The sequence below is a fragment of the Leucoraja erinacea genome, unplaced genomic scaffold (assembly GCF_028641065.1).
Source record: "Leucoraja erinacea ecotype New England unplaced genomic scaffold, Leri_hhj_1 Leri_987S, whole genome shotgun sequence".
Lineage (NCBI taxonomy): Eukaryota > Metazoa > Chordata > Chondrichthyes > Rajiformes > Rajidae > Leucoraja > Leucoraja erinaceus.
In genome coordinates this window covers 28,687-55,629 of record NW_026576935.1, presented here as the reverse complement: position 1 = coordinate 55,629, position 26,943 = coordinate 28,687, and the positions used below count along the sequence as shown (strand labels likewise).

At 47.6% G+C, this 26,943-nt stretch overlaps 1 protein-coding gene across 1 annotated transcript; it reads left to right on the top strand.

Moving 5' to 3' along the window:
- The first annotated feature begins 1,551 nt into the window (after positions 1-1,551).
- LOC129695200 (glypican-6-like) lies at positions 1,552-24,684 on the top strand. Its single transcript, XM_055631975.1, has 4 exons — positions 1,552-1,640; positions 11,667-11,800; positions 18,896-19,071; positions 23,013-24,684. Exons 2-4 carry the CDS (start codon positions 11,730-11,732, stop codon positions 23,225-23,227), a joined length of 462 nt encoding a protein of 153 aa, XP_055487950.1. The 5' UTR covers positions 1,552-1,640; positions 11,667-11,729; the 3' UTR covers positions 23,228-24,684.
- The last annotated feature ends 2,259 nt before the right edge of the window (positions 24,685-26,943 follow it).

Sequence of the window (26,943 nt, the reverse complement as noted above, 5' to 3'; positions counted from 1 at the left end):
AGGAAATTAAATGTACATCTCCAAGTTTGCGGATGACACAAAGCTGGGTTGCAGTGTGAGTTGCGAGGAGATGCTATGGAGCTACAGGGTGACTGGGAAGGTTTGGGTGAGTGGGCAGATGCATGGCAGATGCAGTATAATGTGGATAAATGTGAGGTTATCCACTTTGGCGTGCAAGAACAGAAGGCAGATTATTTATCTGAATGTGTTGTCAGATTAGGAAAAAGGAGGTGCTATGATTAACCTGGGGTGTCCTTGTCAATTAGTCACTGAAAGTAAGCATGCAGGCAGTAAAGAAAGCAAATGGTATGTTGGCGTTCATAGCAAGAGGATTTGAGTATAGGAGCAAGGAGGTCCTACTGCAGTTGTACAGAGCCATCGTGAGACCACACCTGGAGTCTTGCGTGCAGTTTTGGTCTCAAAATTTGAGGAAGGACATTATGCGATTGTGGATTCCATTCGTAGTTTCACCAGTTAATTCCCGAACAACGGGACTGATGTATGATGAAAGAATGGATCAACTGGGCTTGTTTCACTGGAATTTAGAAGAATAAGAAGGGATCTTATAGAAACATAAAATTCTTAAACGATTCTAGATGCAGGAAAAATGTTCCCGATGTTGGGGAATCCAGTTTAAGAATAAGGGGTACAACAATACAATTCAATACGGTAGGCCATTTAGGACTGAGATGAGGAAAAACGTTTTTACCCAGAGATGTGAATCTGTGGAATTTTCTGCCACAGAAGGCATAGGAGGCCAATTCACTGGATGTATTCCAGAGAGAGTTAAATTTTGATTTTAGGGCTAATAGAATCAAGGGATATGGGGAGAAAGCAGGAACGGGGTAATTATTTTGGATGATCAGCCATGATCATATTGAATGGCGGTGCTGGCTCGAATGGCTGAATGGCCTACTCCTGCACCTATTTTTCTATGTTTCAGTTGTTTCAATACTCCCTATGGCCTTAACATTCTCTCTATTCCCTGCCCTTGGTTTTACTAAGGTTTTATACATTTAGAGCTTTTAAAGTTGTAAATGTTATTTCCGCTTTGGCTTTTGTTATCACCTTCTCCTAGACCCATTTTTAACTTCTACGATCTATTCTACAAATTATCTATTCTACATTTCCCCTGATATCATCTCCTTTGAATGTCTTGTTTTTCCACACCTTCCTTATATCTGTGTCTCCCTCTCCCCCTGACTCTCAGTCTAAGAAAGGTATCGACCTGAACATCATCCCCTTTTCTTCTCTTCAGGATGCTGCCTGTCCCGCTGAGTTACTCCAGCATTTTGTGTCTATTTTCAGTGTAAATCAGCATTTGCAGTTCTTTCCAACATCCCAGCTAATGTATAAATAGTAACAGTTTATTATTTAGACTGGTCTCATCCTTAATGAACTTTTTATGCTATGCAATCCCAATTCAAGACAGTGATACCAAATTATATGACATTATGGTATATGGAATAAATGTAATGTTTATTTGATTCACTCTAGGTATTTCAGGCTGTGGGAAACCAAAGTCTCTATCTGGGAGCCGTTTAAACTCGATCTATATCGGATGGGTTTAATCCAAGGTTTAGACCCTATAGTCCTGAGGAGCGTCCAAAACAGCAGCTGGCACAAGCCTTGACAGACTGGTAAGTGCCCCAATGTTTTGATTAGATGCTATTGACCTTACACTTAACAGGTGTCTAATCAACATGCCGTTCCAAGGGAGAGTTTCATTTTGAGTTCCACATGGCTGTTTTCACACAGTGAACTCATCTTGAAGCAAGATGTGAGTTCAGTTCTATTTGGTGCACCAAAAATTAGAAAATAAAACATCCAAATGAGCTATTCAACTCCTCTGAAGGTGGACAAAAATGCTAGAGAAACTCAGCGGGCGAGGCAGCATCTATGGAGAGAAGGAATAGGCAACGTTTTGGGTCAAGACCCTTCTTCAGGCTGATGTCATGGGGGGGGGGGGAGAAAGAAAGGAAGAGGCGGAGACAATAGGCTTGTGGGAGAGCTAGGAAGGGGGAAGGGAAGAAGGGAGAAAGCAAGGACTACCTGAAATTGGAGAAGGCAATGTTTATACCGCTAGGGTGTAAATTACCCAAGCAAAATATGAGGTGCTGTTCCTCCAATTTGCACTGGGCCTCACTCTGGCCATGGAGGAGGCCCAGGACAAGAAGGTCGGATTCGGAATTGGAGGGGGAGTTGAAGTGCTGAGCCACCGGGAGATCAGGTTGGTTAATGCGAAATGAGCGGAGGTGTTGGGCGAAGCGATCGCCAAGCCTGTGCTTGGTCTCGCCGATGTTGAGAAGTTGGCACCTGGAACAGCGGAGGGGGTAGATGAGGTTGGAGGAGGTGCAGGTGAACCTCTGCCTTACCTGGAAAGATTGCTTCGGTCCTTGGATGGAGTCAAAGGGGGAGGTAAAATGACAAGTGTAGCATTTCCTGCGGTTGCAGGGGAGAGTACCAGGGGAGGGGGTGGTTTGGGTGGGAAGGGACAAATTGATCAGGAAGTTACGGAGGAAGCGGTCTCTGCGAAAAGCAGAAAGGTGAGGAGATGGGAAGATGTGGCCAGTGGTGGGATCCCATTGGAGGTGGTGAAAATGTTGGAGGATTATATGTTGCATGCGACGGCTGAAAGGGTGGAAGGTGAGGACAAGGGGAACTCTGTCCCTGTTGCAACTGGGGGGGGGGGGAGCATGTGGCAGGAGCTGCAGGGATATAGAGGAAACCCTGGTGAGAGCCTCATCTGTAATAGTAGCAGGGAACCCCCGTTCCCTAAAGAATGAGGACATCTCCGATGCCCTGGTCTGGAACACCTCATCCTGGGTGCAGATGCGGCGTAGACGGAGGATTTGGGAGTGGGGGATAGAGTACTTACAGGAAGCAGGGTGGGAAGAAGTGTAGTCCAGATAGCCATGGGAGTCGGTGTGTTTGTAGTGGATGTCGATCAGTAGTCTGTTACCTGCGATGGAGATGGTGAGGTCTGGAAACGGTTGGGAGATGTCGGAAATGCTCCAGGTGAATTTGAGTGACGGATAGAAATTAGTGGTGAAATGGATGAAGCCAGTTTGTTCTGCATGGCTGCAGGAGGTAACACCAATGCAGTCGTCAATGTAACGGAGGAAGAGTTCGGGGATAGGGCCACAGTACGCCTCGAACAAGGGTTGTTCGATGTACCCTACAAAGAGGCAGGCGTAGCTGGGGCCCATGCGCATGCCCATAGCTACGCCTTCGATTTGGAGGAAATGAGAGGAGTTAAAGGAAAAGTTGTCATGGGTAAGGACCAGCTCTACTAGGCAGAGGAGAGTATTAGTAGACGGGGATTGGTTGGTTCTGCGGTCGAGGAAGAAACGGACGGCTTTAAGACCCTGCTGGTGGGGATGGAGGTGTAGAGTGACTGGAAATCCATGGTGAAGATGAGGGAATGGGGGCCTGGAAGTCATGAAGGAGACGAAGAGCGTGTGAGGTGTCTTGAACATAGGTAGGGAGGGATTTGACCAGGAGGGATAGTATGGAGTCGAGGTATGTGGAAATAAGTTCGATGGGACACGAACAGGCAGAAACAATGGGTCTGCCAGGACAGTCAGGCTTGTGGATTTTGGGGAGAAGATAAAATCAGGCCGTGCAGGGCTGGGAATGATGAGGTTGGAGGCTTGTGAGGGCGGGGAGCCGGAAGCAATGAAACCAGTGATGGTGCTAGAGATAGTGGCCTGGTGCTCGTCTGTGGGGTCATGGCCCAGGGATAAGTGGGAGGAGGTGTCTGAGTGTTGGCGTGTGGCCTCAGCCTTGTAAAGGTCAGCACACCAGACTATCCCGGCACCTCCCTTGATCACCCAGTCTGGGTTGTTGCAGAGTGAGTGGAGGGCTGTACATTCAGGGGGCAAGAGGTTAGAGTGAGAAAGGGGAGTGGAGAGGTTGAAGCGGTTGATGACCTGCCGGCAGCTTAAATTAAAAGGTCGAAAGCGGGTAGGTGGCCATGGGGGGGAGTCCAAGAGGAGGGGGTCCGTTGGAGAAGGGGGGCGAGGACTCCTTCCCATGGAAGAACGCTTCGAAGCGGAGGTGACGGAAGAAGAGCTCCACATCGTGCTTGGCACGGAACTCATTGAGGTTGGGATGGAGGGGGACAAAGGTAAGGCCTCTGCTGGGGACAGACCGTTCAGTATCAGAGAGGGGGAGGTCAGGGGGGATGGTGAACACATGGCAAGGATGAGGGTTGGGGCTGGAGGAAGGCAGGTGAGTGGACTGAGGTTGAGGCGATGTCTGGTGGGGGGGTGGTGGGTGGTGGGTGGTCAGGGACGAGGTGGTATGAGGACTAGTGTGAGTTGGGAGTAGCTGGGGTCACATGGTTTTAGGGGGAAGGGGAAGACCCAGTGGAACCCTCACTGACGTTACCTGAGGGGGGGGGGGGGATACATTAGGACCCAGCACAATCAGACACGTGGTGTGAGAGTCTGCAGCGTGGAGACTTCAGGCCCGGTGCTGAGCTTAGGACTCTGGCAAGGTGACGGCTGCGGCCTGCTGGTGGGTGCTGGAGTGGCCAAGGTCGGTAGAGTTACTAGTGGAGGACCGCGGGAAGTGGAGCCCGGGTCAGCGGGCGTGGCATCGGAAATCCCGGACAGCGGATCGCCGGGGAGGCGGCGAGGATCGGCGGTTCCTGTGAGGCAGCAAGGGTCGGCGTCATTGGTGAGTTGGCGAAGGTCGGCGGCAGCGGCCACGTGGAGGTTGACGATGGCGGCGTTTACGTTGGTCCGGGCCTGAGATCGGTCAGGTAGGCGGTGAGCGTTGGTGCTGCTCCTCGTGGCAGCAATGGCATCGCAGGACTGCGTCTGGTGGTGTCGGCGCAGGCCAGCGGTGGAACTCAGCGCCTGCAGGCCGTTGAGCCGAGGAGTCTTTTTCTTTTCATTTGAATTCTGGAATTTTTTGAGTATGTGACAAGTAAAATGGATGAAGGGGAGCCAGTGGATGTAGTGCATCTAGACTTTCAGAAAGCCTTTGATAAGGTCCAGCATGGTAGACTCGTGTCTAAAATTAGAGCACATGGTATTGGGGGTAGGGTATTGACATGGAAGAAAATTGGTTGACAGACCGGAAGCAAAGAGTAGGAGTGAACGGGTCCTTTTCAGAGTGGCAGGCATTGGCGAGTGGAGTGCCGCAAGGCTCGGTGTTGGGGCCGCAACTGTTTACCATGTATATTAATGATTTGGAAGAGGGAATTAGGAGCAACACTAGCAAGTTTGTGGATGATACAAAGCTTGGTGGCATTGTGAACTGTGAATAGGATGCTAGGAGGTTTGCAGGGTGACCTGGACAGGTTGAGTGAGTGGGCAGATGCAGTATAATATAGATAAATGTGAGGTTATCCACTTTGGCGGCAAAAACAAGGGGCAGATTATTATCTCAATGGGGTTAGGTAAGGGGGAGGTGCAGCGAGACCTGGGTGTCCTTGTACACCAGTCACTGAAAGTTGGCGTGCAGGTACAGCAGGCAGTGAAGAAAGCTAATAGTAAGATTAAACGAGAACTTACCAGTTCAAAGTTTGATCGTTATTTTATGAGGAGTACGTTGAGGGAATACGTGAAGAACCCCACCAGGACGCATGTGTGTCATTCTTCAAAGCAGCGGTGTGAAATCACAGATAACTGTAATGACTGAACATAGTAAGATTAGAGAAGAAATACCAGTTGAGTATATGACAAGGGTGGGAGCGGAGGGCACGTATTCCCTCAACGTACTCCTCATAAAATAACGATCAAACTTCGAACTGTTAAGTTCTCGTTTAATCTTACTATTTCACTTCGGAGTCACGTGAGTGACTACGTGAAGATTTCAAAGCTCTGCGATTTCATGCCGTGGAAACGAGTCCATGCATCACATCTGCCTTAATTGACTGTGGGAGGAATTGTGTTAACATGTTTAGACATGAATCCAACATTGAAACCTATTAATGGGGTGAAATTATATTACAGAACTTAAAATTGGCTCTGCAAAGTTCCAGTTTAACTACTGGTTTGTGGTAGAATAGTTGGAACATTTTCCCCTGATCCATCCTGCTGTCTCGAGGATTTGGTTCATTGGTACATCCAACTCCATAGCTGCCGATGTAGTTGCAGCCCTGGTGGAATAAGATTTGAATATGTTAGTATCCTCCCCAGCTGTTGTTAAAACCTGTTTCAGCCATCTGAAAATAGTTTGACCCGACACTTTTTTGTGGGTTTGTTTGTGGCTGATTAGTAGTGCCATCTCATAGCCTCAGATGTTTTTGGTGTTCTCCATATAGAACAATAATTGTCTTATTATACAGAGACGATATCTGTAGGGTAATCCCTAAATTCTATTTTGAGGCCTGATGACCCCGGTCTGTTCTGTTTGACTAATTCGTAATGTGAAACGTTATATTCCTGTTGAAGAAGTCATATAGTCTAGCCTTAACTTATGTACGACTGTACCCTTATTGTCGTGACCAAAGCTATCAGCATGACTGTTTTGAGCGTCAGTCTTATGCAGGGACAGAGTTGTTGCTGGAGACCAATTCCTTAGCAACGTTAGGGCAATACTCATATCCCATTTAGAGAGTACCTGGTTCTTGGGGGATAGATATTAAAATTTCCTCTCATAAGTTTGGTTACCAGGGGTGAGTCCTAACAGAATGATGCTCTGATCCTCGCCATAGATATGTTGGTAGGGCACTTCTGGCGCAGTTAATGGCGCTGTAACTGAGCCCCTCATCATAATGTAGGCCTGCCAGGAATTCGAGAACAGACGTTATGTTTATCAACTGTAGGTGATGTTGTTTCTGTGACAATATATCTCCCATTTCCTGATGTATACCAGATATAGTTTTTGGTGGACTGTCTGTGGCCCGCTGAGATAATGTTCGATGTTCGGTCCGCCAGTCCCAGTTGCAGTAGAGGTTTCTTTAGACTCTACAAATTGATAGGTTTGTTGTTTTTGACACGGATGGGTTCCCCTGTTACAGGATGAACCAATAATCTGGTTGTTTCAGGATGGTGATGCATGGTTAAACCCCATGTTGAGTATCACCGGGAACCATGGTTAAGTAGGCCAATCGGCACTACCGATTAACAGACACTGAGCCTTGTTGTATTTTTCGTAATACCCGACTGATGATGCAGAAAATGAGAGAATGCATAGATAAACAATTGCCCCCTCAATGCAGTGAAAAGCATCTGTCCCTGCTGTCCCAGGGTCTGGTTCCCAAGAAACACAGTTTGGTAACTGGTGATTAAGTCTTATTTTATTGAATTTGCGTGACCTGATGTCTGTCACTGAATTTTGGGTTACCTGGTAGGTAAGTAGCTGATATTCAAATATTTCTCTGGATACACCATTACCAAATTGTATTAGCCAGATTGTCACTCTGTAGTCTAACACGCTGGTGATTTATCCCAGAGCAGTATGACTTTAGGCCATAGAACGCACCCCACATTTCCAGGTAGTTTATGCCCAGTGTCTGTGATAATGATGCCTCCTGTGCCTTTCATCTACCTCCACAGATTGAGATGGAAATTGGTAGTACCCCAACCAAGCGCACTGGCATCAGTTTGTAGCACCACTAAGGGTTTGCTGATAACGATAGGGTTGGAACAATGCCGAATGTTATCGCTCCACCATTTTAATTCCATAAGCTTTGATTGGTGGCTTATTGGTCTGTCGAAATGACCAGTATTAACTTTGAGTGTTTATATTTTGCCCGTTGTAGATTTTTGGTAATACAGAGGTCCAAATTCTGTGGCTGGAAAGGCAGACACTATATGCCAATTATACTTGCTACCAATCTGATAGACGGTTCACTGATGTCAGTGGGGTTGTTGCAGGCCTCAGTTAAGACTGTAGTCTTGTCCTTTGGTAAAGTCACCGACATGTGAGCTGTCAATAGTGAACCCCAAATAATCCATTATGTTGGTAGGCGTTTGTTTAGATTTAACTGGATGGATGATAACCCCAGTTTTCACCCAATTGTATGGTGGCTGTTACAGCTAGTTAGGCCAACTCCAAAGTTATGCCCACAATTAGTATGATCATATGATTATGTATTTGGTAGAGCTCTATACTGCCAGAGCTGCCCCATCCAGTTGAATTTTTTTTAATAACGTTTGTGATCAGTCCGTGTAAGCACTGAATAGTAAGCATCTTTTAGGTCGATGTTAGCCATGGAGTAGCCTTTGGAAATCAGTCCTTTAGCAGTTACCAGTACCCATTTTGTACTGAATATATAGTACAATGTAATCCAGCCAATCGTGTTGGGTTTACCCATTACCCCTTTTGCACAATTCAATGGTACAGGTGCACAACCTTTTATCCGAAAGCCTTGGGACCAGACACTTGTCGGATTTCGGACATTTTCGGATTTCAGAATGGAAGATTTTTAGCGTAGATTAGGTAGGTAGCGCGGGCGGCTTGAAAAGTCTGGAGCAGCTGCCTCCTCCCTGGAGACCGGGAGAATCATTGCATAAATGTTAGTCAGTTAGTTTGGAGGGATTTTATGTGGTGGTGGTGGTGTAGGGGTGAAGGGGGAAACTTTAATTCTTAGTCCCCTACCTACCTGTGTGCGACTCCACCTTCCGGATAATGGGGGCTCCGTCCGGCCGCGGGGGCGCCCGGTTGTAGCTCCGACCCGGCAACTCTACCCCTGGCTGCGAGGCGCTCCAAATCCAGCGCGGCCCGCGGCCGGACGTCCCAGCTCCGAGAATGTTTCGGCGGCGTTCTTCTGTGTGGTCTTTGCCTTACCGGGTCACCGTGCAGCAAGCTCCGGAGCGCTGTGGCCGCCTTCTTTTTCGCGGAGCGTCGCTGGATTTGGAGCCGCGGTTGGGGGCTCCGTCCGGCCGCGGGAAAGGCCGGTTGGAGCTCCGACCCCGGCAACTCTATGGCTGCGCGGCTCCAAATCCAGCGACGCTCCGCGATGTTTGTGTGTCGGTGGCCACAGCGCTGTGCCGCACGGCGACCCGGTAAGGCCATTTGACCCCGCTGGTATCCCAGCGCTGCGACGCCGCCGACTTCGCGGAGCTCTTGCGTCCGGCGCGGTGCCGCGCTGGTTTGGAGCGCTCGCAGCAGCAGGGGTAGAGTTTGCCGGGGTCGGAGCTACAATCGGCGCCGCCTGCAAACCGGCCACAGCGCTCGCGGAGCTTACTGCAGACCCCCCGGTAAGGCATTGGCTTTCCTAAGCCTCCTGACCAGGTAGGGGACTAAGAATGTTTACCCCTTCACCCCCCTTCACATAAAAGCCCTCAAACTAACTGACTAACATTTAAGCAATGATTTACAGATGTTTAAGCGTCTCCCGGAACATTCAGGGAGGATGCGCCGCTACAGTAGTGCAGACCTGGTTGACCGTGGGTCGTTTTTTTGCGAGCTTTGGTGTGCAGACCACATCTGGAAAAAATGGCCGGTTTTCGGAGCTTTTCGGCTGGAAACCGGATAAAAGGTTGTGCACTGTATATCCCATGACCCATATCCATTGTTAAAAAGAGTGTATCTATCTGTCGGGGTTTTTTTGGGTTGGGAGGAGTTTGCGCATCTTCAGTAGATTTTGCCTTCCTGCACCCCCTGCACACTTGTATAATTTGTTCGGACCAGACCCACCTACCTCCATTTTTCAGGGAAGTTTGCTTCTTCTGTGTGGTCTTTGTGGAGGTTGACCCCCAGTTAGTTTGCGCCCTCCAGAAAGGCCGTCTGGGCTATGGTCTAAAAGACCGCTGCATGCCCCCTTTGAGCTTTCACCGGCTTCTCTTGTTCTGCTGTGGGTCTTTTGTAGGAGATCCTTAAAGTTGTGCCCCACAGGGCTTTCCTAGTCCTGCTCCGACATGTTTCCAGATGTTATCTCCCCTGGAACATTCAGGGATGCGCTATTTTCCTGGTCCCAAGTATTTTTGCAGTGGTGTCCATCGTGGTCTGGCTGTATGTATTTGAACACCATGACCAGTAGATTTTCTTCCTGCACCCCCTGCACACTTGTAGTTTTGGAGCTCGGTCAGCCCAGAATTGACCCCCCAGCTCCCCTCTGACGAGGGAGCTCTGTGCAGCCCTCAGGTGCTGCTGTGGGTTTTACATAGTGCCCACAGTGACTAGACTCCATCTCCCGGAGCCTGTCATGTTGGAGCTCGGCTCCATAAGCCGCTCCAACGGGCTCCAGCGCTCACGGTCGCTGGCCGCCCAAAGTCGGACTCATCAGTCAACGACTCTTTTGGTTTTCTTCTTGCCTTCCCGCCCAGACGCTGTGTTTAATCTGGCCGGTGCGGGGGCGAAGTCGGGCACAGCTGTTCCCTTACGGGTGATTCCTGTGCCGCCGGCCGCTGCTGGCGTCCGCAAATCCGCGGTCTTCCCCCACCAGCTTTGTCGCAGCTCTGGTCGACTTCTTTGCCTTGTGCATGTTTCCCCCACTTGTAGAACAGTATGGGAACAATAAAGACCGCAGCATCACTTACCTGCAGGTCCAGGCTTAAAACTTGCCGTTAAGGGGGAACATCTTCCACCCCTCCTCCTGCCGTTTTGACTTGTCAAAGCCAACGGCTCCGTTCTGTATAGTCTCCCGCCCAGCCATGGTGTTTAATCTGGCCGGTGGGGGAGCGAAATCGGGCACAGCTGTTCCCTTACGGGTGATTCCTGTGCCGCCTGCCGTTGTTTCCACAGTTCTCCATGTTTCACCACCTGTGAAACAGTATGGGGAGAATAAAGACCGCAGTTTCATTTACCTGCAGGTCCAGGTTTAAACTGTCGCTACGGGGGAACGTCGTTCCACCCCGCCTCCTGCCGTTTCGATTTGTCAAAGTCGACGGCCCCATTCTGAATAGTCTCCCGCCCGGCCGTGGTGTTCTGGCCGGCGCGGGACCAAAAGTCGGCACAGCTGATCCCACTTACGGGGCTTGTGCCTTCAGCTGCTGCTGGCTCCCGCAACTTTGCGGTCCTCCCCAGCCAGCTTCACTCCCAGCACTTGTGGACACTATTTTGTCCAGCTTCCCCCCCCCTGTGTAAAAACAGCGCGGGGACAAACACTACCGCAGAGTAAATCACTTGCCTGCAAGTCGCGGTTTCAAACTTACCGCTGCGGGGGAACACTCCATCCCGCCTGTCGTTTCGCAAGCGTGAAAGCGCACGCATGCGTCCTGGCGGGGTTCTTCACGTAATCACTCACGTGACTCCGAAGTAAAATGGAATGTTGGCCTTCATAATAAGAGGATTTCTTTTTTTTTGTTGTCAATTACACTTCCAGTTCCAGATTCCAGATAATCTCTTTAAATCTTTTATTGTACATTTTTTTTGTTTAGTTTAGAGACACAGCGCGGAAACGAGCCCTTGGGCCCACCGAGTTCGCACCGACCAGCGATCCCCGCACATTAACACTATCTACACACACTAGGGACAATTATAATTGGTATCTGGATAAACACTTGAATTGACACAAAGTGTTGGATTATGTGCCATGACCCCAGAAATGGGATTAATTTAATGTTAATTATTGGTTTACAGGAACACAATGGGCGGAACAACAATGTATGTGCCTTCAATATCTGTGGTTCGCGTATGTTTATGCTATAAAGGATCTGCTCGCATGAAACTAACACATTTAGTCAGTTTCAGAAAATGAGATAAAAATAATAGTTATAAGTGATCAATCTTATTTTTAATGAGGGAACTTCTATCCCTTTCAGGTGACAGATGTTAAAGAAAAACTTAAGAATGCAAAGAAGTTCTGGTCAACTCTCCCATACAACATGTGCAGCAACAGCAGCTCAGCCGCTGAGCTTGAGGAGGATGGATGTTGGAATGGAAGTAACAGTAGCAGGTGAGAATTGACGGTTGACCAAGCTGTTGGTCATTGATCTTACAATTGCCACATGGCTTGGTGTAAAAATGAGTTTGATAACAATACTATGCAGCACGGTGGCGCAGCGGTAGAGTTTACAGTGCCAGGAAACCGGGTTCTATCCTGACTACGTGTGCTGTCTGTTCAGAGTTTGTACGCTTTCTCTGTGATCGACTGGGTTTTCTCCGAGATCTTCGGTTTCCCTGCACACTCCAATGACATACAGGTTTAGACCTGAAGGGCCTGTTTCCGCGCTGTATTTCTAAACTAAACTAATAAGCACCTTTTAGTACTTATAGGTTCCACATAGACCCAAAGTTTGAATGCACGCAACTGCAGGATACAGGATTTGAAAGTGCTAGAGACTATCAAAGTCAGAAAAGAGGACAACGTACAGTCTGCTCTTGTGTGTGCGTGTCTTGTTATTTGTTTTTATTCCGCTTGGTTCAGTTGCAGTGGTGATGACAGGTAAGTTAGTGCAATGCTTCTACAGGATGTGGGAAGTCGGGGAAACTGCTGGTCACCCTGATGACTACACCTGTGGGAATTGTCTGGTGCAGCTCCTTAAAGACTGCGTTGGGGAACTGGAGCTGCAGCTGGATGACCTCAGGACCATTGGGAGACTGAGAGCTTCTTGGACAAGATGTGTGGCGAGGTTGTCATGCCCAAGGTCAAGGAAGAGACAAGGTGGATTACTAGGAGGAAGGGAAATAGACAGGGAGAACAGGTGACCACTGTGGCCATCCCACTTCAAAACAGATACACCCTCTTGGGTGCTGTCAGGGGATGACATATCAAAGTTGAGCAACAGTACCAGGTACGGCTGTGGCACCGAGCCTGGCTCTGAGGCTCAGCAGGCAAGGAGAATGTCAGGCAGAGCCATAGTGGTGGGCAGAGCTGCCTAATTGTGTCAGAGCATTTCAGTATTCTAGTGCCTGAAAATCAGTATTTTGCTGAGGAAATCAGTATTTTTACGCGGTGCCATTTTGCTGATTTAAAAAAAAAAAAATTATGAGCAGTCACACCCATGTAAGAGTACAAGAATGCATGGGCAGGTTTAGGTGAGATCAAGTGTATCCGTGGAAGAGTTTCGGGAACTGAGGAGCCTGCTAAAGGAGAAAATCAGGAGGGCAAATTGGGGGCAGGAGATAAATCTGGCTAATAATATAAAGGACTAGACTAAGTGGGACCCGATGGGTCCCTGTCACACAGGAGGCTTGGTCCCCCAACGCAATATTCCACCACTCACCCATAGCCCCCAACTGCACAGACACAGCTCATTTCCCCTCATCCCTGGCACTCTCTTCCCCTCCTCCACCCTCCCTCTTCTTTCCCCTCTCCTCCTCCCCTCCCCCTTCTTTCCCCTCTCCTCCTCGCCTCTCCCAATCCCTCCCTCACCTCTCTCCCTCTCCTTTCCCCTACCCTCAGACACTCCCTCCCTCCATAACTCCTCTCCCCTCCCTATCTCCCGACCCCCCTCCCATCCCTCTATCCCCCATCTCCTCACATCCCCCTATCCCCCCCACTATCCCTCCTCACCTCCCCCACTGCCCTCCTCCCCTCTATTCCCCACTACCTACTGCCCCCACTCCCCCATCCACTACTCCGCCCTCCTTTCCCTCTAATCCCCCTCCTCCCCCACTCTCCCTCCTCACCTCCTCCTTGTTCTTTCCCTCTCCTACCCTCCCCCAATCCCTCACCTCTCCTTTCCCCTACCCTCAGTCACTCCCTCTCCCCATAACTCCTCTCCCCTCCCTACTCCCCTCCTCTCCCTCGATCCCCTCTCCTCCCCCACTCCCTCCTCACCTTCCCAGGATCTCGGGGGAAGAGCCATGGGGGAGAGGGGGATATCACAGGGGCAGGAGCAGTGAGGGGAACCATAGGGGAAGGGGGCTGGAGCTGCGGGGCGTTGCGATGGTGGTGCAGTGAAGACTCACAGCGGGCGCTGGTGGTTCCCCTCCATCGGGATCAGATTCACCGCTTTCCATTTGGCCGATATCTCCGACGCCGCGCCGCTCCCGGTCCCTCAGCTCCAGTAAAGACGTGATAGCGCAGGAAGAGGCAGTCCGTCTCGGGTAGTGACAGGAGAGGAGACTAATCTGCCCGGCGCTGACTGGCAGGAGAGGAGATCGATCTGCGCAAGCGTGATTTTTAAGATTTTAATTCCATCGATCAGAACAAAACTTGTTGCACTCGTAGCACAGGAGAATGGTGAGGGAGCTGGCAAAAATCATAGTGCTATCGCGTACTGTTTTTGCGCAAATAGGAAAACCGCACAAACCACAAGAGCACAAAATCAGAGCTTTAGTTATGTATAGATAATCCAAACAGATTTTTGAAGTACATTAAGGGGAAGAAGGCAACCTGAAAGAGAATAGGGCCCTCAGGCATCAAAGTGGTCATTTCTGTGTGGAGCCACAGGAGATGGACAAGGTCCTCGATGAGTATTTCTCCTCTGTTTCTACCATGGAGGAAATTCACAAGGAACAGGGAACTTGGGACAGTCACTGGAAATGTCTTGTGGGCAGTCAGTATTATGGTCGAGGAGGTCCTGGACATCCTCATGCATATGAACGTAGACATATCTCCTGGGTCTGATCAGATGTATCTGAGGACACCGTGGGAACCTGGAGATGAAATTGCCGGTGCCCAGGCTGAGATTTATGAGTCATCATTACATTCGGGCAAGGAGCCAGAAGACTCGAGGGTGGCAAATGTTGTGCCTCAATTTAAGAAAGGCTGCAAGGAAAAGCCTGGGAACTAAATGCCAGTGAGTCTAACATCTGTAATCAGAAAGTTACTGGAGAGTATTTTGAGGGATGAGATATACGTGCATTTAGAAAGTGAAAATCTGATTAGGGATAGTCAGCATGGTTTTGTATTTAGTCTCCTCTCCTGTCACTACCCGAGACGGACTGTCTCTTCCTTCGCTATTGCGTCTGTACTGTCTCACCAATCTAAGTTCTTTGCAGATGTGACCAAAAAAGTTGATTGGGGCTGAGCTGTAGACATTGCACACATGGATTTCAGTAAGGCATTTGACAAGGTTCCGCATGGTAGGCTGCTCCGGAAGGACCGATCGCATGGGATCCAAGGAATGATAGCTGACCGGATAGAAAATTAGTTTCATGCAAGGAAGCAGTGGGTGATGATGGGAAGTTGTTTTTCCGACTGATGGCCTGTGACTAGAGGTGTGCGTCAAGGATTGGTGCTGGCTCATTGCTGTTTGTGGTCTATATCAATGATTTGGATGACAATGTGCAAGGCTTGATTAGTAAGTTTGCAGATGACACTAAAGTGGGTGGTATTGTCATTAGCGAGGATGGTTATCATTTACAGCAGCATCTTGCTCAGTCGGGCAAGTGGGCAGAAGATTGGTTCATGGTGTTTAATGTAGAGCAGAGGGATCTAGGAGTGTAGGTATATCGTTCAATGACAGTGGCAACACAGGTAGTTAAAGTGGTCAAGAAGGCTGTTGGCACATTGATCTTCATCTGTCCAGATTTTGAGTACAGAGGTTGGGATGTTATGTGACAGCTGTACAAGGCACAGGTGAGGCTACAGTTGGAGTATTGTGTTCAGTCCTGGTCATCCTCTTATAGAAAATATGGTGTCAAGGGAAATGTGTTGGAAGGAACTGCAGATGCTGGTTTACACCAAAGATAGACATAAAATGCTGGAGCAACTCAGTGGGACAGGCAGATAGATAGGAGAGATATTTTGGGTCAAGACCCTTCACACAAGTCAGAGATGCTGCCTGTCCCGCTGAGTTACTCCAGCTTTTTGTGCCTATCTAAGAATGAAGAAAAGATTTACGAGGATGTTGCCAGGACTTAAAGGCATAAGCTATAGGATAAGTTTGTGCAGGCTAGGACTCTATTTCTTGAAGACTAGGAGAAGGGTCTTCATTCTGTGCTTCATGACTATGAAAGGGTGCAGATTAGATCCAGAGAGAGATTTTTGTGACTGGAGGACACAATAAGGATGTTGGTCTTTTCCATGGAGCATAGGGGGTTGAGGGATGACATTCATTCTGTGCTTCATGACTATGAAAGGGTGCAGATTAGATCCAGAGAGAGATTTTTGTGACTGGAGGACACAATAAGGATGTTGGTCTTTTCCATGGAGCATAGGGGGTTGAGGGATGACATTATAGAGGAATATAAAAACATGAGGGACTTGGGTACTGTGGATGATCACAGACTTTTCTCTAGAATAGGGTGTCTCAAATTAGAAGGCATAGATATAAGATAAGCAGGAAAGCTATGAAAGGGAGGTGAGGGGCAATGTTTTTACACAGGGTACAACTACAATGCTTCAAAGATGTCCATACAGGTACATTGATAAGGAAGGGTTAGGTTAGGAAGATATGGGCTAATCACGGGCAAATGGCACTACCTCAGATAGACATTCCACATCCCCCTAGTCGCAACAGAGACAGAGTCCCCCTAGTCCTTACCTTCCACAGCTGTCGCATACAACTTATAATCCTCCGACATTTCCGCCAACTCCATAGGGATCCCACCACTAGCAACATTTTCCCACCTCGACCCCTTTCTGCCTTCCACACAGACCGTTCCCTCTGCATCTCCCTGGTAAACTCATGCCTTCCCACCTAAAATACTGCCTCTCCAGGTACCTTCCCCAACAACCGCAAAAGATACAACACCTGACACTATACCTCCTCCTTCGACTCTGTTCAAGGACCCCGACAGACCTTTCAGGTGAGGCAGAGGTTCACTTGCACCTCTTCCAACCTCATCTACTGTACTCGTTGTTCAAGATGTGGACTTTTATACATCGGCGAGACCAAACGCAGACTGGGCAATCATTTTGCGGAACACCTTCGCTCAGCCTGCGTGAACCAACCTGATCTCCTGGTTGCCGGACACTTTTAATTGTCCTTCCCATTCCTACACAGACCTTTCTGTCCTCGGTCTCATTGTCAGAGTGAGGCTAAACGCAAATTGGAGGAACAACATCTCATATTATACAGTTTACAGCCCAGTGGTATGAATATTGATTTCTCTCACTCTCTATCCCTCCCTCACCCAAGTTGCACGAGCTTCTCATTTTCAACCTACAAACAGCTAACAATGGTCTGAAGAAGGGTTTCGGCCCGAAACGTTGCCTATTTCCTTCGCTCCATAGATGCTGCAGCACCCGCTGAGTTTCTCGAGCTTTTTTGTGTAACAGCTAACAATGGACTGGTTCCTTTATCATTGTTACTTTTTTGCATATCTTTCATTCATTGTTCTTTATCTCTCCACATCACCATCTATATCTCTCGTTTCCCTTATCCCTGACTAGTCTGAAGAAGGGTCTCGACCCGAAATGTCAACCGTTCGTTCTCTCCAGAGATGCTGCCTGTCCCGCTGAGTTACTCCAGCTTTTTGTATCTATCTTGTGATAGACATTATGTTACAATAGGTAGGTCAGGCCAAGGTGTTAATTTCGTCTGCCTGTCAAGACACTATCAGGAATCCTGGAAAACAAGAAGGTACACAAAGCTCTGGGAACTTTTTATAATCCCGCAAGGGAAGATTGTTGACAAAGTGCGGGCAAGGTTTGCAATTAACATAGTTCAAGAGGGTGGAGAAGTGCAGTTTTCTCAGATCAGAGATGGTTACAGCTGGATTTGGCGGCGCGGCTCTGGCTGCAGCGGCTCACCGGCAGTCCCGTTTGTTTGTGTTTTTTATGTTGTTTATTTTGTTTGGTTAGTCTAGTTTTTTGGTTTTTAGTTTGTGTTTTGGGAGGGGGGGGTTGAAACGGGGTTTGCAGTCTCTCCTTGGATGATCAGCCATGATCATATTGAATGGCGGTGCAGGCTCGAAGGGCCGAATGGCTTACTCCTGCACCTAATTTCTATGTTTCCCTGCGGGGGAATGTGACCTTTTTGTCGTATTCCCCTTCTCTGCCTCCGTCTGCGCTGAGGCCTAATGGAGCTGACGACCTCGAGGCTCCGGAGGCAGAGCCCGTCAGGACTCGCCCTGAGCTCGCTCCCGTGAGGGTGGTCCGGCTCAGGGCTGGAAGAGGTTGGGACGCTCCCGTGAGGGCGGCCAGCCCGAGGGTGGAACGAGGCTCCCGTCGGAGCGGCCGAGCTCGGGGAGGTGTGGCGCTCGCAGCCCGAGGGAGGTTCGGCGCCCATGTCGGGGTGGCCCGGCCCGAGGGAGAAGCGACGCCCAAGTCGGGGCGGCCCGGCCCGAGGGAGAAGCGACGCCCAAGTCGGGGCGGCCCGGCCCGAGGGAGAAGCGACGCCCATGTCGGGGCGGCCCAGCCCGAGGCTGAAGACGGTGCGGTACTCACGTGAGGGTGGCTGGGACGGTGTTCTGGCGGTGGTGGCCTGAGTCCGGGGTTCGGCCGCGGGCCAGCGGCTGCGTCTGCAGGACTGGTGGGCGGCAGCTTCAACCACCCCGGGCCGCGGTGTTTGAGCCGCGGGACTGATTTATAACATCGCCCGGGGGGTATCGCCTCAGCGCAGAGGGAGAAGAGGAGGGAAGAGACTGCAGACCTAAGACTTTTGCCTCCATCACAGTGGGGAGATGCTGGGTGGACTCACTGTGGTGGATGTTAATATGTGTTTATTGTTGTTTTTATTGTATTATATGTATGACTGCTGCAATTTCGTTCAGACTTCGGTCTGAATGACAATAAAGGCTATCTAATCTAATCTAATCTAATTTGATAAAAGTGTTGAAGAATCAAGGGTTTTCGTAGAGTATATAAGCACAAGCAAGGACCTATCAAGGATAAGGTTCAAAGGTGATTGGCAAAATTACTTGATTGTTCGGTTTTGTTCTCTACAACATGCCGTGATTTAATACACATAATAAGAGTATAAAAATCAGATTCAGTGTTTTATTTTAATGGAGAAACAATTCTAGGGTTCTGGCGAAAATGTGCTGTAGGCTGGATAGTCTCCCTCTAGCGTGGATATTTTACGATTTTGGTGCAGAATGCAAATCATTTTGCAAGACGTAAACAAGTTGCGGGCCTCTGTGTAACCTAGCTTTTATTTTCAAATTCTGACAGCTCTCAATATGATAGAAAGGAATTGTTCATTGTTTTTCCCAGGTACAATTTTGCAGTGACGGGCAATGGCCTTGCAAACCAGCTCAACAACCCAGCTGTTCAAGTGGATATTACCAAACCGGACATGGTGATTCGTAGGCAGATAATGGTGCTGCAAATAATGACCAATAAAATAAAGAATGCTTATCATGGAAACGATGTAACATTTCATGATGCAAGTAAGTAACTTTTTCCATGAAAAACATCAGCTGGCATTAATGTTCTTTAAATAGGCAAACGATTGTTCAGGAAGTGAAAAAGTAGTCAAATGGGTATTTTTGGTCATTCAAGTGAGCGAATGTTGCATCTTTATGACTTGAGAACAGTAACGCAGGAATAACATGCTATTATCAATAAAGTAACTGTATAATTATTGAATTGTCAAAAACCAATGGCCATAAGAGCCACACAGCACAGAAACAGGCCTTCATTCCATCAAGTCCACGCCTATACTCATCCCATTGACCAGCACTTGGTGCATGAGATTTTATACCTTGGTAATTCAGGTTCTCATGTTATGAGAGCACCTTCCTGCACCGCCACTTTGTACAGTATTGTCCACACTGCAACACCCTCTGGATGAAAATAAAATCACTCCCTCAAACTCCACATGGGATCAAAGAGTCACACAACATGGACACGGGCTTTTTGGCCCAACAGGTCCATGCCGACCCATTTGGTCCATTTCACTCTAAACCTCTCCTTTCCATATATCCATCCAAATGTCTTTAAAATTGTGTTATTGTACCTGCCTAAACTACTGGCAATTCCTTCCATACACCCACCACCGTGAGCACAGAACAGTTCTGCTCCCTCTGTGTGAAGAATTTGCCCCCCAGACTCCTATTATTTGTTTTTCCTCTCACTTTAAAGCTATGCCTTCCCCCTATCCTGGAAAAAAACTGTCCATTCACCCCATCTATCCTCTTCAATTCAATTCAATATATAAAATATCACCCTCAGCCTCCTGTGATCCAAGAAATAATGTCCGAGCCTGCCCACCCTTTCCCTGTAGCCCAAGTACTCAAGTCCTAGCAAGATTCCTGTACATCCTCTTTCCAGTTTAAAGGGCCCATCCCACTATGTGCTCGCCACAAACTCGCAGCATGTTCAACACGTGGTCCTAGGAGGTCACTGTAACTCTCCTTCATGCTCGAGAGAAGTTCCAGCATACTCACGGCCTCAGTTTGGTGATTTGGACCGAATATAGAGCGCGGTGATTGGAGGAGGGAAACGTGCCCAGGCCATAGGGTCACAACGGCAGCCCTAGACACAGACCTGCGCCTCATCCGCAGCCAGGCTCGATCCCGTCCGGCTCTCCGGTGCTGCAATCGCTGCCGAACCACCACTGGACCATCCGAGTGCCCCCCCCCCCCCCCCCCAACGCCCGGGGGGTTGCCAGAGACATCAGGAGTTGGACGGGCATGGTGCCCACAGCCAACGAAGAGAAGCAGCGCTAAACCCAGCTCAACTACGCCTGGTCCGCCAGGTTAACCTGCAGCCCTGCCTGGACTTAAGGGAAATATGGCCCAGGCTTACAACCAGTGCGGAGAAGCAGCGCTAGCTCCACGGCTCCGGATTGGTATTCCGTCAGTCCAGGCAGGGTTGTGGGTTAATCCGGCGAGACAGGCAGAGTTGAGCTGCATTTAGCGCTGGATTGAGCTGAAATTACAGTTCACAGGGCCCACGGATGAAGCCTCCGAAACCTTGCGTGTGTGCGCATGCGCGCGCGGCTGCCAAGAAATTGTGTCCCCCAGTCCCCTCCGTATATTTTGATAGCGATTTCTGTCATTGCTCCTGACAAATAAATAAACTAAAGTCTAGAAAATCCTGATTGTCCCCCAAGCCTACGCAAGTCTACCAGTGATCTTTTCCCACCATAGCATCTTAGAATCTTACAGAGTGGAAACAGGACCTTCTGCCCAACTTGCCCACACTGGCCAACATGTCCCATCTACACTAGTTCCACCAGCCTGCTTTTGGACCCTCTAAACCTGCCCCATCCATGTACCTGTCTAAATGTTTCTGAACTGTTGCGATAGTACCTGCCTCACCTACCACCTCCGGCAGCTCGTTCCATACACCCACTACCCTCTGTGTGAAAAAGTTACCCCTCGGGTTTCTATTAAATCTTTACCCCCCTCTCCACTAACCTATGTCCTCGGGTTCTTGATTCCCCTACTCTGGGCAAGAGACTCTGCATTTATTCGATCTATTCCTCTCATGATTTTGTACACCTGTACAAGATCATAACCCATCTTCCTGCGCTCTGATGAATAGAGTCCTAGCCTGCTCAACCTCTCCCCATTGCTCAGGCCCTCGAGTCCTGGCAACATCGTGGTAAATCTTCTCTGCACGCTTTCCAGCTTGATAACATCTTTCCTATATCATGGTGCCGTAAACTGAACATGTGATACTATAAATTTGGCCTCACCAATGTCTTACAACTGCACCATGACCTCCCCACTTCTATACTCAATACTATGACTGATGATGGCCAATGTGCCAAAGTCTTTTTGGCACACTGCCTCTTCGCCCCCTCCTTGCGGCCTACCCTCGGACTGGAGCGGCGTTTCCTGTCGGGATTGGCCGGAACCCCAGCTTCGGAGCGGGCGATGCCCTACCCGGGTCACCGTGCGGTAAATTTCGGAGTGCTGTGACCGTCGACTCCAACACCGAGGAGCTGTGACTGCAGGCTTCCAGCCGCGGGCGGTGCTGGATTTTAAACACTGCGGCGCCTGGGATCCGATATAGCCAGAGTCGGAGCTCCAACCAGCGCGACCTGAGGACTTCGGGAGTCGTGGTCTCCAGGGAGGAAGCGGCCGCTCCAGACATTCCAGTGTTCACCCGACGCCGGAGTTCCATCTTCCCGGGCAAGAGGGCCTAAAGCATCGGGTTGCCGTAGCGGCAACTACGGAGGCCACAATAGGCCCGACTATGGGTGAACAGGGGATGGGACTGGACTTTGCTGCCTTCCCCCACAGTGGGAACATTGTGGGGGGATGTTTATATGTTTATTGTTAAATTCTTTAATGTTGTGTCTTATCTTTATTCGTGTGCTACAATGGCAAGTCAAATTTCACTACACCAATTGGTGAATGTGATAATAAATGTCCTTTGTATCCTTGTATCCTTTTTGACCACTCTAGGTACCTGTAATAAGAACTGTGACCCTATACTCCTAGATCATTCTGCTCTACAACATTCCAGTTTAGGTTCTGCTCATGTTAGTGCTCCCAAAATGGAACACCTCACATTGCTCAGTATTACATTTCATCAACCACTCCTCAGCCCAACTGATCAAGATCCTGCTGCAATTTTTGACAACCATCTTCACTATCCGCAATGCCACCCACTTTTGTGTCATCTCCAAACTTGCTAACCATGCCATGTACGTTCTCATCCAAATCATTAATGTAGATGACAAACAGCAATGGGCCCAGCACTGTGGCACACCACGTTACAGGCCTCCAGGTCGAGAAGCAACCTTCCACCATCACTCTCTGCTCCCTTCCACAAAGCCAATTTTCTATCCCCTCAGCTATCTTTCATTGAATCCAATGGGATCTAACCTTCCAGAGCAGCCTACCATGTAGATCCTTGTCGAATGCCTCAATGAAATCCATGTTCACAACATCTACAGCTTGACCCTCATTGACCTTTTTGGTCACGTCTTCAATAAACTCAACCAGTGAGACAGGCCTTCCACATACAAAACCATGTTGACTATCCCTAATCAGCCCATGTCCATCCAAGTACATGTATATCTTATTCCTCAGAATACTCTCTAGCAACATTCCGACCACAGATGTTAAACTCACTGACGGTGCCCCCCTCACTGTTTACAACTCCAAACTTCAGTTTGTCTGAAGATTATCTGTATCCAAGTCACTAATATAAATCTAAAAGTACAGTACTGTCCTCTGGAGAATATCACTTCTTGCTCCTTTAGTCCAAACACCAGTACTTTATTGTAACTCTTTGTTTTCTGTCGGTAGTCTTTGTATCTATTTTGCCAGTGTCTCCTAGTTCCATGTTTTAAATTTTGGTGATTTTTATTACTCTACATTCATATGGCATTGTCAAAGAAATTAAATTTTAATTCTATTTTGACTTTTAGGTGATGAAGGCAGCGGTGGAGAAAGTGGCAGTGGCTGTATTGGACTTGACTGCCACCTGGAGTTCACGTTCACCATCACTGATTCTCCTCTGCTCCTTGCTCCCTTGGAGCCCAAGATAATTAAACCTAGTAACTCTGCTTGCCGTAGCAATCTCTCACAGCTAATTCTACTCGTTAGCTGCCTTATTATAGCCTTACATCTGAGCTTAAGATAATCACCCAAGATGCAAAAGAGTCTTCACAAATGGCTTTAAAAAAAAAACTATTTTCAATTATACCAGCTGATGACTTCACATTAAATTGCAAACTTTTCTTAACGTCTCATCAATGATGTATAGTTGTTGCTTCAAATGTATTGAGATTGCCGTTGTCACCTATGTATCTACTTAATCATAATCCATGAGTGAAAACATGCCATCCACACCATCATTATGTGGACTCCAAGGTAAATACATTACTTGCTAAATTTTTTAAGCATTTTTAATAAAATTTGCAATTGGCCTATTTAAAGAAACAGGTTGCGTGCAAGCAAATCCAAGCCAATTTTCATTATATAATATGGTGAATATCTGTACAGAAGCAAACTTATTTATCTTGAATTGACGGGATAATGATGCACCTTTTGATGCACAAATGTATCTGTTATGTAGTCACGCTAATATCTGATATATGCCTGGTTTAATTTTAGGTAGGTAGTCTAGTTATAAACAGTTGCACAGTAATTAGAACTGTGATCGTTGAGCCCTTCCATCAGGGGACATGTTCCACAGCTCTCTAATTTGTTTAAAGATCAAATTTGGAGAAAGTGTAGTGCAGACACCAGAACAAAATCCAGTGTTAACATTGCTTGATGTTTGAGCAATCTGGGTTTAGTTTCTGGGAGTTAATGTTTGAGGTTGCTGATGAGGTAACTGTCCCTGTGGCGGATTCCTAACGCCCGTGCAGCTTCCTGCATTTGAGTCGGGAGCATCATCATACTGGAATGCTTTTCTAATAATAAAGTTTGAATGCAATATTTGTCCTGTATGCATTTCAGTTTTCATTGTAATGTTAATTATATTTTTATATCAAAATTTTAACTACTTGTAATTGCTAGCTCAGGGTCAGTACACTATTTTAGACATTTCTGTTCTATTATATTTTCAATTAGCAGAAAACTGAATTAAATGCTGTTATTTGCTGTTTGTAAATCATAGGGGTTCTTGCTTAAGTACTGATTTACCGTGACAGTAGATTGTATAAAGCCGTGCCATTGTTGAGCTAGCTGCCGGTGTTATAAGGTTTGTTATTCCATTTTAGATCACATAGTACTTGGTTTTGGCTTTCTGTAAGGGAAAGGGAATTGCCTGAAATATCCATTCATTAGCTGAAATTCAGCTGGAATACCAGCAATGGTGTGGTTCTGATTAGCAGATAGCTCTGCACTCTTTCTTTCATGACAAACTTGTATATTATCTTTAGTCATTTTATAAAAGCTTGTTATAATCCCAGGAATTATGTTTTAAAATACACATTGCTGTACTGATCATCATTTTCATTTCAAATGCAAAGTACAAACTGCTTGATGTAAGTTAAAAAACAATGCAAAGATTGCTGCTCTATTCATGGTGCAGCACCTGTGGGAAATATCATGGAATGCAATTGATGCTGAAGTAAACTTGTGGACATCAAACTTGAGTATTTGAGTTATTGTACTGAAGCTAAAACACTTTTTGAACACAGTTGTAATCTGCAATTTATTTTTGTTAGTATTAGACAATAGGTGCAGGAGTAGACCATTCGGCTCTTCGAGCAAGCACCGCCATTCACTGTGATCCACAATCAGTTCCCCGTTCCTGCCTTCTCTCCATATCCCTTGACTCGGCTATCTTTAAGAACTCTATCTAACCCTCTTTTGAAAGCATCCGGAGAATTCCTGTGGAATTCTCTGAGGCAGAGAATTCCACAGATTCACAACTTTCTGGGTGAAAACGTTTTTCCTCATCTCCGTCCTACCCCTTATTCTTAAACTGTGGCCCCCCCAACATCAGGAACATGTTTCCTGCTCCTAGCTTGTCCAATCCCTTAATAATCTTATGTTTCAATACTTCTAAATTCCAGAGTATACAAGCCCAGTCCCTCCATTCTTTCAACTATTGACAGTCCCGTCCTCCCGGAAATTAACTTTGTAAACCTATGCTGCACTCCTTCAATAGCAAGAATGTCCTTCCTCAAATTTGGAGACCTAAACTGCACATAATACTCCAGGTGTGGTCTCACTAGGGCCTTGTACAGCTGCAGAAGGACCTCTTTGCTCTTATACTCAATTCCTCTGGTTATGAAGGCCAGCATGCCATTTGCTTTCATCACTGCCTGCTGTATCTGCATGCTTACTTTCATTGACTGATGAACAAGGACCCCCAAATCCCATTGTACTTCCCCTTTTCCCAACTTGACATAATTTAGATAATAATCTGCCTTGTAATCCCTTCATCTAAATCATTAATGTATATTGTAAATAGTTGCGGTCCCAGCACCGAGCCGTGCGGTACCCCACTAGTCGCTGCCTGCCATTCTGAAAGGGACCCGTTAATCCCTACTCTTTGTTTCCTGTCTGCCAACCAATTTTCTATCCATGTCAGCACTCTACCACCAATACCATGTGCCCTAATTTTGCCCACTAATCTCCTAAATGAGACCTTATCGTTTGTTTTCTGAAAGTCCAGGTACACTACATCCCCTTGTCCATTTTCCTAGTTACATCTTCAAAACATTCCACGAGATTAGCCAAGCATGATTTCCCCCATCGTAAATCCATGCTGACTCGGACCAATCCTGTTACTGCTATCGAAATGTGCCGCTATTTCATCTTTTATAATTGACTCCAGCATCTTCCCCACCACCGATGTCAGGCTAACTGGTCTATAATTCCCTATTTTCTCTCTCCCACCTTTCTTAAAAAGTGGGATAACATTAGCTACCCTCCAATCCACAGGAACTGATCCTGAATCTATAGAACATTGGAAGATGCATCCACGATATCTCGAGCCACTTTCTTAAGTACCCTGGGAGGCAGACAATCAGGCCCTGGGGATTTATCAGCCTTCAGTCCCATCAGTCTACCCAACACCATGTGCTGCCTAATGTGGATTTCCTTCAGTTCCTCCGTCAACCCAGATCCTCTGACCATCAGGGACATTATTTGTGTCCTCTTTAGTGAAGACGGATCCAAAGTACCTGTTCAACTCATCTGCCATTTCCTTGTTCCCCATAATAAAGTCACCCTTTTCAGTCTTCAAGGGTCCAACTTTGGTCTTAACTATTTTTTTCCACTTCTCGTACCTAAATAAGCTTTTACTATCCTCCTTTATATTCTTGGCTAGCCTATCTCATCTTTTCTACCCATATTGCCTTTTTAGTTATCTTCTGTTGCTCTTTAGACATTACCCAATCCTCTGGCTTCCCGCTCATCTTTGCTATGTTGTACTTCTCTTATTTTTGTACTGTCCCTGACTTCCCTTGTCAGCCACGGTCACCCCTTACTCCCCTTGGAATCTTTCTTCCTCTTTAGAATGAACTGATCCTGCACCTTGTGTATTATTCTCAGAAATACCTGCCATTGTTGTTCCACTGTCATCACTGCTAGGGTAGGTATACTTCCAGTCAACTTTGGCCAGCTCCTCCCTCATGGCTCCATAGTCCCCTTTGCTCAACAGTAATACTGATACCTCTGATTTACCCTTCTCCCTCTCAAATTGTACATTAAAATTGATCATATTGTGGCCACTACCTCCTAATGGCTCCTTAAACTTGTTCCTTTATCTAATCCGGTTCGTTACACAACACCGAATCCAGAATTGCCTTCTCCCTGGTAGGCTCCAGTACAAGCTGCCCTTAGAATCCATCACAGAGGCAATCCACAAACTCCCTTCCTTGGAGTTCAGCACCAACC